Consider the following 11,857-nt stretch of genomic DNA (forward strand, 5'->3'; position numbering starts at 1 on the left):
CTTCAAGAATTCTCTGAAGTGCTGGTTTTGTGGACATGAATTCCTTCAGCCTATTTATGTCATGGAAGATTTTTCGTTCCCCTTCCACTATAATAGACATTTTGGCTGGGTATAGTATTCTGGGTTGGCATCTGTGGTCTTTCTAAACTGAGAATACTTTGGTCCAGGCTCCTGTGGCTTTCCTAGTTTGCACTGAAGTCAGCTGTAATCCTAATGGGTTTTCCTTTATATGTGACTTTTGTTTTTCTTTTGAAGCTTTCAGTGTTGTCTCTTTGTTATGCACATTTAGTGTTTTTACTAGTGCCATGGAGAGTTTCTTTTTTGGTCCTGTCTCTTTGGTGTTCTACATGTTCTTGTATTTGTATGGGCATGTCTTTCTTTAATTTTGGGGAATTTTCTTCTACAATTCTGTTGAAGATCTGGTCCATGCCATTATCTTGGGATTCTTCTCCTTCCTGTATGCCTATGATTCATAAGTTTGGTCTTTTTATGGTGTCACACAATTCCTGCATATTCCATTCTTTGGTTTCTTAAATTTTTCACGACCTTTGTGCTTGAGTGATCTAGTTCGTCCACTTTATCTTCCAGTCTTGATACTCTGTTTTCCATTTCATTCATCCTATTGGTGAGGCTTTCTCCTGTCATTTCTAATAGGCTTACTGAGTGTTTCACTTCCTTCATTTCAGCTTGAGTAGTCTTCAATATTTCTAGCTGCTTTCTGAATTTCTTCAGAAGTTTATCCCTATTTTCCTTCAGTTCTTTGATTTGCATGTTCTTTAAATTCACTACGTTCTTTATTATGTTTATAATTGTTCTTTTGACTTCCATATTCTGTATTATCTCTAGGGCATTCTCACTGTACTCCTCTAGAGGACTATTGGTTTTTGGTGGGGATATGTTGCTTTGCTTTTTCATGTTATTATTTTTTCTGTGATTTTGACATGTAAATTTCTTTTGTAGTTTCTGATTCTTGTGTGAGACTCAAGCCTTCAAGTTTAGGTCTGCTTCTTTTTGTAAACTTTATGAGCCTTTGTGGTTTACTTTTTGGGCATGAAAAGCTGGTTCGTCTAAGCTTCTGGTTCTTTTGATTTTATATTGGAGTGGCCAAATTGCTTTTGTCTTCAGGATTTCCTACAGAGGCCCAAGTCAGATGAGGAACAGATGCTCTCAGGCTTTTTCCTAAGGTCTGAATCCCTCCGGAAAAGATGATCTCAGGAATTTGGGGGATGGACTGCCCTGGGATCAGGGCCCAGGAAAGATGTTGGTCTTGGGCAGCTGGTGGCCATTCCACCCAGGGATGCAAATGGAGGTAGGGGTGGGAAGAGGCCTCAAGGTCTCCTGGCAACTGCAGGGAGGAACTGGGTTGGTCTGGATGCAAAGGATAAGGAAACAGTGGTGGCTCCAAGCAGAGAGGTCAGCTCCGGTATCTGGGGTGCCAAGACAAGAAATGGGCCAGTACCCAGGCAAGGAGGAGAGATGGGGCAGGGGAGGTGGGAGGGTGAATGAAGCTGGGGGAGTCAAGGCATGGTGGGGCACCAATGGACTTATCTAGGAAAGAGGCTGGCAGGTTGTGCAGCCCCAGGAAGCAAAGGGAGGGGAGGGCAGGACCAGGCCTAGAGGGCTCCTGGGGACCACAAGAACGAACTGGGTTGGTCTGGGTGCAATGGATCAGCAAACAGTGGTGGTTCCAGGCTGAGAAGTCAGCCCCAGTGTCCAGGAAAGAGGCTGGTGTGTTGTACACCCCAGGGAAGCAGCATCTTTTATTTCTTAATTTCTCCTTTGACCCACTCATTGTTTAGGAGTGTGTTGTTCATTCTCCATGAGTTTGTGTAGTGATTAGGGCTTTGTCCGGTGTTGATTTTGAGCTTTATTGCTTTGTGGTCTGATAGAATGCATGGAAATATTTCAATTTTTGTATTTGTTGAGGTTTGTTTTGTGGCCCAGTATGTGGTCAGTTTTTGAAAATGTTCCATGGGGTGCTGAGTAGAAAGTGTATTCTTTGATGTTTGGGTGGAATTTTCGAAAGACTTAGGTCCATCTGATGTATGATATCATTTAATTCAGACGTCTGTTTATTCTTTGTCCAGTTGACCTAATGGAGACAGTGGGGTATTGAAGTTCCCTACTACTACTGAGTTGGGGTTAATCTGTGTCTTAAAGTCCTATAGTGTTGTTTTTATGAATTTGGGTGCACCAGAATTTGGTGCATATATGTTAAGGATTGTAATATCTTCTTGGTTAACTGTTTGTTTGATCAGACTGAAGTGACCCTCCTTATCTCTCTGATTCATTTTAGTTTGAAGTCTGTCTTGTCAGATATTAGAATTGCAACCCCTGCTTGTTTCTTAGTGCCATTTGCTTGGTATATTCTTTTCCATCCTTTCACCTTAAGGTAGTGCCTGTCCTTAAAGGTGGGATGGGTTTCTTGCAGACAATAAAGAGATGGATTTTGTTTAATTCATTCACTTAGCCTATGTCTTTTGACTGGGGAGTTCAGTCCATTGATATTAAAGGTTATTATTGAAAGATGTGTATTGGTTTCCATCATTTTGATTGCTATTTGTGTCTTCTGTGTAATTTTGTGTTTCCTAGATTATAACTTTTCTTTCATTGCACCTAGGGTATAGTTGTTTCTCTCTCTGCTCTCTGTGTTGCTTCAAGGATTCTTTGAAGGGCTGGTTTTGTGGACATGTATTCTTTCAGGCTGTTCATGTCACAGAAGGTTTTTTTTTCCCTGTCAAGTATAATAGACATTTTTGCTGGGTACAGTATTCTGGGCTGGCATCTATTGTCATGTAGAACTGGAAATAACCTTGGTACAGGCTCTTCTGGCCTTCATAGTTTGCATTGATAAGTCAGCTATTCTGATGGGCTTTCCTTTGGATGACTTGTTTTTCTTTTGCTGCTTTCAGTATCCTCTATTTGTTCTGTACATTTAGTGTTTTTACTATGATATATCGTGGGACTTTTTTTTTCTGAACCTATTTGGTGTTCCTTTTGCTTCCTGTATTTGTATAGGGATGCCTTTACTTAATTTTGGGAAATTCTCTTCTACAATCCCATTTAAGATGTGGTCAACACCATTAACCTGAAATTCTTCTCATTCTTCTATTCCCATTGTTTGTAAATTTGGTCTTTTCATGTTGTCCCATATCTGTTGCATATTCCATTCCTGTGTTTTTTAAATTTTCCATCATCTTTGCTTGAGCGGTCCAATTCTTCAACTTTATCCTTCAGTGTTGATCTTTTGTTTTCCATTTCATTCATTCTAGCAGTGTGGCTTGCCCCTGTTGTTTCAAGTCGGCTTACTGAGTTTTGCACTTCCTTCTTCATTTCTGCCTGAGTTTTCTTCAATGTTTCCATCTCTTTTGTAAATTCATTCAGAAGTTTATCCCTATCTTCTTTTAGTTCTTTTGTTTGTTCGTGTGTTCTTTAAATTCGTTGAATTCCTTGATCGTGTTTATGATTGCTCTTTTAAATTCAGTTTCCTGTGTTATCTCGAGGGGGTTCTCCTTGTAGAACTCTTCTACAGAATTGGTGGAGTTTGGTTGGGACATAGTGTTTTGGCTTTCCCTTTTATTCTTTCATTGTGTTTTTGGCGTGTGAATTTCTTTTGTTGTTTATAATTCTTATATGAGAATTAAGTTGAAGTATGCTTCTGTTTGTATTATCTGGGTGCCTAGATCCCTTCTTTATTGGTTATGTAAAACTTGGAACAGGGTTCAGGTTCTGTCAGGTTTAATATGGTGGAACTGATGGCTTCAGATCAGCTATTCAGGAGTACCCACAGAAGCCCAATTCAGATTCCAGTCAGGTACACTTAGGCTTCCTTCACCACAAGGAGGCAGGATCTGGGTGTGCTCAAGCAGTCCCCTGCATTCTCAACCCTATGTCAGAGGGAGGCCAGAGGGATGCAAGAGCTGGGCACTCCTTGGCAGTCTCCTGAGATCCCAGCCGCTGTACAGATAGAGGTCTGAACCCACCCTCTCATGCTGTCTGCTAGGATCTCAGCCTTAGTCTACCAAAGCCAGATCTGCCCTGGGGTCTTGGGAGGGCCCTCACAAAATCCCAGGTAGGGGGTTGGGTATGGCACAATTAAGGGAAAGCTCACCACCTCGTGGAGGCAGGATCTATGGGCTCTCAGGCAGTCCCCTGGGTTCTCAGGCCCTCTGCTAGATGGAGGCCAGAATTAGGCACTGTCTGGCGGTCTCCTGAGATCCAAGCCTCCTACACTGATGTAGGTCGGACCCCACCCTCCTGTACTGATTTCTTTATTCCATTCAGCTGTAGGTTTGTGCTCTCTTGGAATTGACTCAGGAGTTAGTAGTGGTGTCCTCTTTGATTTCTTTGAGCATTCTTTTCATTTTTCTCATAAATTCTTTGTCTGAGATGTCTAATTGCCTTTCATTGGGAGCCATTACTGTGGGATTAGAAATTTTTGGAGGAAAGATGTCTTGGTTTACATATTTCTTGTGTTGCTCGTATATATATGTATTAAGTTGTTGGTTGGGTTCTTTTCATTAATCAACTGTATTCTTTCAGTGGAAGTGTTTGCAATGTTCAAGAGGGACTATGTTATAGTAGGATAAATTGGAACAATAGATTAGCAATGGCCCATGTGGAAGGATAATGTGCAAAGTCATGAAGCACTCCTTATTTTTATGCAACCTCTACATGTAGGATGAATGCATCTCTCAACTCTTACAAAATTGCCTTATGCAATAGATGGTGATTAATACAGAAACCCTCAATTGGCCAATGTGCAGAAAACAAGAGGCTGCAGAGTGCTTATCCCTGAATAGGATATCTGTCTCAAACCTCTGTCTCCCAAGGCTCAGGGATAATTGCAGAAAAAGAGATGGAAAGATGGTAAGAGCCAAGGGTGGCAGATGGCTACAAGGAAATAGTTTTTGTGATAGCTTGTCAGTTAATCATACGAATTCACAGCAATGGTGACCAATACCATTACAGTAAGTAGAACCTATGCATGGAAGTGGGAGAGGCCACCTGGTGAGACAGAAAGCAAGAAACCCCAAAGAGGCTAGGCTAGTTCCACCTTCCTGTAAGGGAACTGTTCCACTCCCACCAGACCTGACCCACTCCTGTGGGTCGTTAATCTATTCTGAAGGGCAGAGCCCTCTTGACCTAGTTAGCTTCCATTAGGCCCCACCTCTTAAATTTTCCACCATCTCAGCAAGATCTCACTGAGGACAAAGTTTCAAGCACCTGTACTGTGGGGGTAGTGAACCATAGTAAGGGTATATAGTAGGTCTGTACCTACATCCAAGGAGAGGTAGGGTTACAATTTGTGTAGATTTCCACCTCTCTCAGATATTACTCAATAGTGTCCTGAACAGTTGTAATAATTGCTAATACTGTTAGGATAATTCAACTTTAACATGACAAACTCCATCTATTTTCCCATTAATATTTTTTTTTAGTTTAAAATATTTGGTATATTTAAAGAGCCCATCTGACCCTCCAAATTAAGATATACCCCTATATTTTCTTATCAAACTACAGTATTACCCTTTCATATTCACATAGTTACATCACTTAAGAGTTTGTATTCGTCGGTACTGCCAGGCAGTACTTTTTTTTTTCCTTCTTTGTGGGTAGTCAATTGCTCCAGCACCAGACTCATAATTGATCTTTATCTATTCAATTAGGTTAAAAACCAGCCTGGCATTTTTATTTTTTGGTATCATTCACCACACCCTCCTGTGTTAAACTGTGCCCCAGTGCCTTCATTCTTCTCGAAGTGCGCCCAGACTCTGCTCTTGTTCTTTCCATACTGCATGTTGACTTTTTTCGATCTAAATTGTAAATATTTTATACAAAAGACATCATTCCATTCACTTCTTCATCCTCAACAGATTTTCTACTTTAATCTGGAATTTAACTGGGTCTTGGTAGGTAGGAACATCCCTGTGGTGCAAGCTATGTACCCCAGGCAACTACAATACACGTTTAGGTGGCAGCCTAAGCCTCTAAAGACTGAGCTGTCGCTCCAGGTCCCAGATATTTAATGAATAGGAACCAGTCATCATCTCTGCCCTCTTCTATGGGACGATTTGTGACTTTCTGGGTGGGGCTAACAGTGGGGTTTATCAGGCCCGGCATCTTTGGACCTGTGGCCTGGTCTTGCTCTTTCAGGAGGGATTCGAGGAGTCAGCGTTTTCTGGACGGACCGCGTCCTAGGGCGGGGATGGGCCCCGGAAGATGTCCGCTGTGCTCTTCGCTTCCTCCAGGTACCTTGACGCCCAATAAATAGCAGCCGGTGGCGATGCCCTCGGGAGGCACCCGTGTCCTAACGTCCTATACGGTCGGTACATCAGACACCCGCTCCCGCGCTTCTACGCAGCAGCATTCTGGAGACTTCTAGAACCTCGCGGGCCTCCGCTGCTCGATAAACCATACCGGCCAGGCGGGACCCTAGGTCGCCGTCAGGTCCAGGGCTGGCCGCAACGGCCTGGTGCGGGTGACCTCAGCTGGTGACACAAACGCCCCCTGGGAGGACTCCCGGCGCGCGGAGGCCAGCAGGGGGTCCGCCCGCCGCCCGCGCGCGCCGGAACTGCATTTCCCATAGGTCGGAGCGGCGCCGCCGTGCGCGCCCGGGACACCCGAGCCCCGCCTAGGCCTCGGGGCCAGGCCCCCTCCCGACTGTCTCGCCCGCACCCCCACCCGGCCGTAGCGCCCCGGCCGAGCCGCAGAATCTTTGAGCGGCGGCAGCGGCGCGGGCGGGATGGCGAACCTGGGCCGCTTGCTGTGCGTGCTGGGCCTGCTGCTGTGCGGGCCCACGAGCCCCGGGCTGTCCAGACCCAACAAACACGGCCCCAAGAAGCCCATCATCGGTAAGGAGGCCGGGGGTGCGGGCGGCGGGCTGAGACCCGCAGTGCTCGTCCGTCCCCGCTCTCGGGCAGGCTCGGGAGGGAGAGCGCCCGAGGCCCTTAGCTGTGCCCCAAGGACCCCGCGGGCTGGCACGGGTCGCAGCGAGTCTGTTCTGCTCTCCCGGCGATGGCAGCGTTGCGGGGCGGGAGGAAGGCGCAGCCCCACGCTGTCGCCCGCTGCAGCCTAGCGAGCTCCGGTAAGGTCCACACAGCTCAGGCAAACTCCACGAGTCGTGGTTTTCACGCGGGAAAGGATGAAGCACACTTGGGGTCCATTAAAAAGCAGAAAGAGAGGCGCTCAGGTGAGAATAAAGCATACTGGAGAGCGTGGTGAGGACTTCCCAAAGCAGAGTCCCGCTTCAAGTGTCCAAGTGGTGACTCTGGACAGCTTTTGGACGCTTTGGGCGTTTAATGGGTCAACAGGTTTCCAAGGGACTCTGTCCTCCACTGCCACTGTTCTCTTCGGTAGCGAGAATTGAGATTATAGGATGCATGCAGAGGTGCGTTGGATAGGATAAAACTAGGAGCCACTAGGGTTGCACAAGGGCGAAGACGTGTCTTTTGCTGTAAATAGTGTTTCTGATGAGAGTCTTAGAAAACTCAAGGTTTACAGCAGGGAAACGAGAAGGGCGTTAAGCAGACATTAATGGATTGGAGTTCTTGATTCTTAGCTGGAGCGAGGCTTCAACCAGACGTGGTGCGAGAGGCTCATTTTCCATCTCACACCGTCACCATTTTCCGTGTCTTTCTACCGCTGCTTAGAAACTCTCTAAATGAGTTTTACTTAATCAGATTTCTTTGGGTGAGGACATACTTCAGGATTCGATCCATTAAATATAAAAATGAAATAGGTAAGACGTCATCGTGCCTTGAACTTTGTCCTTTTCAGCATCAGGAGACGGTAGTAGCTGTTAGGCTCCAAATGTCAATTCCATTTCAAGTAAGATACAACTTTTTGTTTCTAGCACATTATGCTTTGAAGAGAGTAAAATTGGTTTGCATTCACACCAGATATTTAAGATAGGAAAAACTAACAAGAAGTCAGCCTGTACTTAAAATTTGTCAAATTTATGGGTGGACAGTTAACTCTCTGAGGGATTATGCCATTCATACTGTGTTTTTTCCTTCCACAAAACTGAGCACTGTATTCTGTAACTAAACACAAACCGGATAATTGTTTTATGTATTCAGGAGTGGCCCAGTGTTCAGTAGTAGTATTTGGAACCCAGAATGTCTTATTCCATAGCTATTTCCAATGATGGTTAGATTTTTCAAGGTGAAGTATGAATATGCAATGAATTGTATCTTGTGGGTCCAGGGAAGAGGGTAAAAGGAAGACAGGGGATTCATTTATGTTTCCTAGAATTGAGGCAACTCTAATTTGAATATGGAGAAAAGGAGTATGCTTTTCATCACCCTGATCACTTACATATTTTTACATTTTGATTTATTATTAATTTGTGTGTGTGTGTGTGTGTGTGATTGCCCTCTGCATAAATGAAGGTCTGAAGACAACTTTCAGAAGTCAGTTCTCTCCATCATGTGGGTCCTGGGGATCCAGCTCATATTTCAGGTTCTTGGGCAAGTGTCATTATCTACTGAGCCATCGCACAGGCCCCATCTTGATCAATTAAGACAACATAATTGACTGAGTACCTAGTATGTATAAACCATTACATTATGGAGCACAAAGGATTCAAGACAAGGAAACCACACAAGTTGTGAGATGCTTTAATGTGTATGTGACACTTTTTGTCACAGGCTGAGGGACAGGGCATACAATCTGAAGTCTCTCTGCCCAGGAGTGGGACGAGTGAGTGGGGTGGGGGATGATAGTATAATTTAATTGCCTTTTAGTTTTTTGGTACCTGTGTTCTGTGTTGCCCTGTGCCCTCCTTTGTGCTCCTACTCTGGATGCCCTGTGTCATTCAATCTCCCACAGCCCTCTTCTTTACTCTTCTTTTCTTGGACAAGACTCATTTTCTATCCTGAAGATGATCTTACCTACTGGCAAGGAGAAAAACATTCTTCCTGGGCACATTTTGACATTTGACATACATTAGTGAGTTCCTGATTCATGCCACTTACTAAGAAGCTGAGAGTACAGGTGTGACTAATATAACTGCCTGGTGGTGTGTCCTACCGAGATGGTTATGAAATACTGAGTGATATAGGCATAGATACTCACTGGCAGATAGCATCTTGCTGCTATTTAAATTTTTAGTGCCAGGGATGGAACCCAAGGCCTTCTGCATGATAAGCATATGCTAACATGGTTGGCTGGACACCAGTAGCATGCTGGTCTTGGGTTTCATTGGTAAGACTAGATCAGAGAGGTGAGTGGGACAGAACATGAGGTCACAAAGTTTATGAAGTTCAGGAACCCCTGAGGTGTATAATGAAGGTGGTGGCTGCTGCTGGCTCTGTCCCATGAACTGTTGTCTTCTCTTCTCCTGCATGTACTTCCAGTCAGATGGACTCCTTGCAGGGTTACAGGCTATCTCATGACTTTTGCAGGGTACTGTTCCTTTGCCCTGAATTGCTCCTCTTCCAGATGAGGGTGTGTGGTTTACTGCCTCACCTGTGTGAAATCTTGGCTTAAATACCATATTCTACCTTCCCAGCGAGGACTTGCCTCCCTGTTTAAGAGATGTTGTAAATGAGATACTTTTTTCTTTTCTTTACTTTTTAGCACACACACCACCCATCATACTATATATTGTGCTTAAAAAAATTTTGTTTGTCTTCCCTTTCTCTCCCACACACTAGCATGAAAGCCCACAGGATGAGAATTTTTCTTCGTTCCTGTCTCCGTGTCACCTAGTTCCGTGCCTGGCATGCAGTGTGAATGAATGAAAGAAAGGGATGGTGATATGATCGGCTTTGTTTCCCTGTGGAGAGCTGGCTGTAGAGTTTCTTTGGATAGGCCTTTTAATAATTTAGAATGGGGTTGATGAATGTTGGTCACTTAGATTGCAAAGGTGTTAGAGAGGTACGGATGAAAGTCATTTCTACTCTTGCTTTGGTAGCAAGGATACAGCTGTGTCTTTGTGTGTGGGGAAAGAGGGTGGCCATTTTATAGACTTAGGAAGTTGTGAATGGGTGGCCAAAGTGTGAAGGAAGTTAGTGCTTTTATAAACTTTGTTTGGGAACTTATTTGGCCTCCCTCATGTGGTAAGAGAAACATGGTACCTGAAACTTAACTCTGATCTGATCATCCCTCCCCACTGCTTTCCCAAGATCTATGGAGGATGCAAGTACATAAACTGAAAAACTAAAGTAGTCATGTTTGTGCTGTGCCTTGATTCAATTTAAGCAAGAGATAAATGAATTTACTTGACACTACAGCTTTTTTTTTTAAATTTAGGAATATTAATGCAAAAATGCCAGTCTAAGGCAATGAAAGAGCTGGGAAAATACTACATTGCTGCATCCTATGTGAAGTATTTAGAGTCTGCGGGTGCAAGAGTCGTACCCATAAGGTATGCTGAGTGTTTGTTTTCCTGTGGATATAAGATTGCTTTTTTTAATTGTTTCTAAAATCAATGTGTTCTCTCCTGTGATTACATCCTTTAAATGTAGAGTGACATTGCATCTGATGTTTGCCACAAACCTAATACCTATAGTCTTTCATTAAACTGTTTAATGTGTGAAGCTCTGTGTATCTATGTCATTGAAAGTGTGTTATATGCCTCTTAGCACTGAAAATGAAGTGATACCTTCCTTTTTTTTTTATCTCAACTTGAATTTTATTTGTTTTTTTTTTTCCCATAGTTACATTTTAACAGAAGTGTTAAAACAAAGCACTCAGGAGGCAGAGGCAGGCGGATCTCTGTGAATTCAAGGCCAGCCTGGTCTACATAGTGAGTTCTAGGACAGCTGGGGCTGCAGGGAGACCCTGTCTCAAAAAGACCAAAAAAAACCCCCCCACATATTAAAGAAGTGCCATATGATCTTTTGATAATCTAGTATACAAATTTTAAATTAGGATAAGCATCTCTATCCCCTCAAACCTTAGTGTTTATTTACAATGAAAATATTCAAATTTAAATATTCAAATTCAATATTCAAAATTCAAAATTTCTCCTAGCCTTTTGAATAATATAATAAATTATAATTGTCTATAACTACCTTACTGTCTAATATGACAATAGAACTTTAAAAAATTATTTAATAGCCACATGATTAGAAGAAGCATTTCATTACAGTATTAACAGTCAATAACAATTTCCAGAGCAAAGATGCATCTCTTTCAAAAGTGGCTGTAAATTTGTAGGTTCACAGTTGAATTCATAGTTATGCAATATTGAACTCAGTATAAACCCTCTAAGACATAAAATTGAATGAGGTTTTAACCTTTAAAAAAAGATCTCCATTTTATTTTAAAATATACTGTTTTGTACAGAAAAACTCATTTTTAATGCTACTAGCACTTAGATGTTTGCACGTGCATCTGTAATCTCTATGGTGATACCTTCCTTTATCCCAGAAATGATGCTCCTCATAGCAATACAAAAATAGTAACAGAATCTAAAATTTAGCGAGCTTTCCCCCTAATGCTAGGATCAGGAGCACTTAGGAGTGAAGGAGATGTTTTTACAAGATGATTATTGAGGATACCTTCACATCTAGTAGAGGTTTCTTAGTGACTGCTGTAGTAGTGATACTTCTGTATAGGTGATAGGTATTGCAGTTTTAAAGGTGCTGTGTTTGGGGCTAGCAGGATGGCTCAGCTGTCAACAGGTCTTGCTGCTTTTCCAGAGGACCCTGGTTTAGTTCCTAGCACCCACGTCTTGCTCTCAACCACCTGCAACTCTACCTCCAGGGAATCCAATTCCCTCTTTGATCTCTGCAGGCACCTGCACATGGAACACACACACACACACATACACACACACACACACACACACACACACATACACACACACACACACACACACACACACATACACACACACACACACACA

General features: G+C 43.2%; 1 protein-coding gene across 2 annotated transcripts in view; it reads left to right on the plus strand.

Annotated features, from left to right (window-relative positions):
• The first annotated feature begins 6,550 nt into the window (after positions 1-6,550).
• The window catches only part of Ggh (gamma-glutamyl hydrolase), a 47,144-nt gene continuing 41,837 nt past the window's right edge, over positions 6,551-11,857 (plus strand). Inside the window, exons 1-2 of one of the 2 annotated variants that reach the window (XM_008837584.3) lie at positions 6,551-6,854; positions 10,258-10,372. In XM_008837584.3, the coding sequence (XP_008835806.1) occupies positions 6,746-6,854; positions 10,258-10,372 (224 nt within the window). In that variant the 5' untranslated portion in view covers positions 6,551-6,745. Of the gene's footprint in view, positions 6,855-6,932; positions 7,088-10,257; positions 10,373-11,857 lie in introns of those variants that run through there. The other variant, XM_029565640.1, reaches the window with a different exon arrangement.

Source organism: Nannospalax galili, unplaced genomic scaffold (genome assembly GCF_000622305.1).
Source record: "Nannospalax galili isolate Female #2095 unplaced genomic scaffold, S.galili_v1.0 scaffold397, whole genome shotgun sequence".
Classification (NCBI taxonomy): Eukaryota; Metazoa; Chordata; class Mammalia; order Rodentia; family Spalacidae; genus Nannospalax; species Nannospalax galili.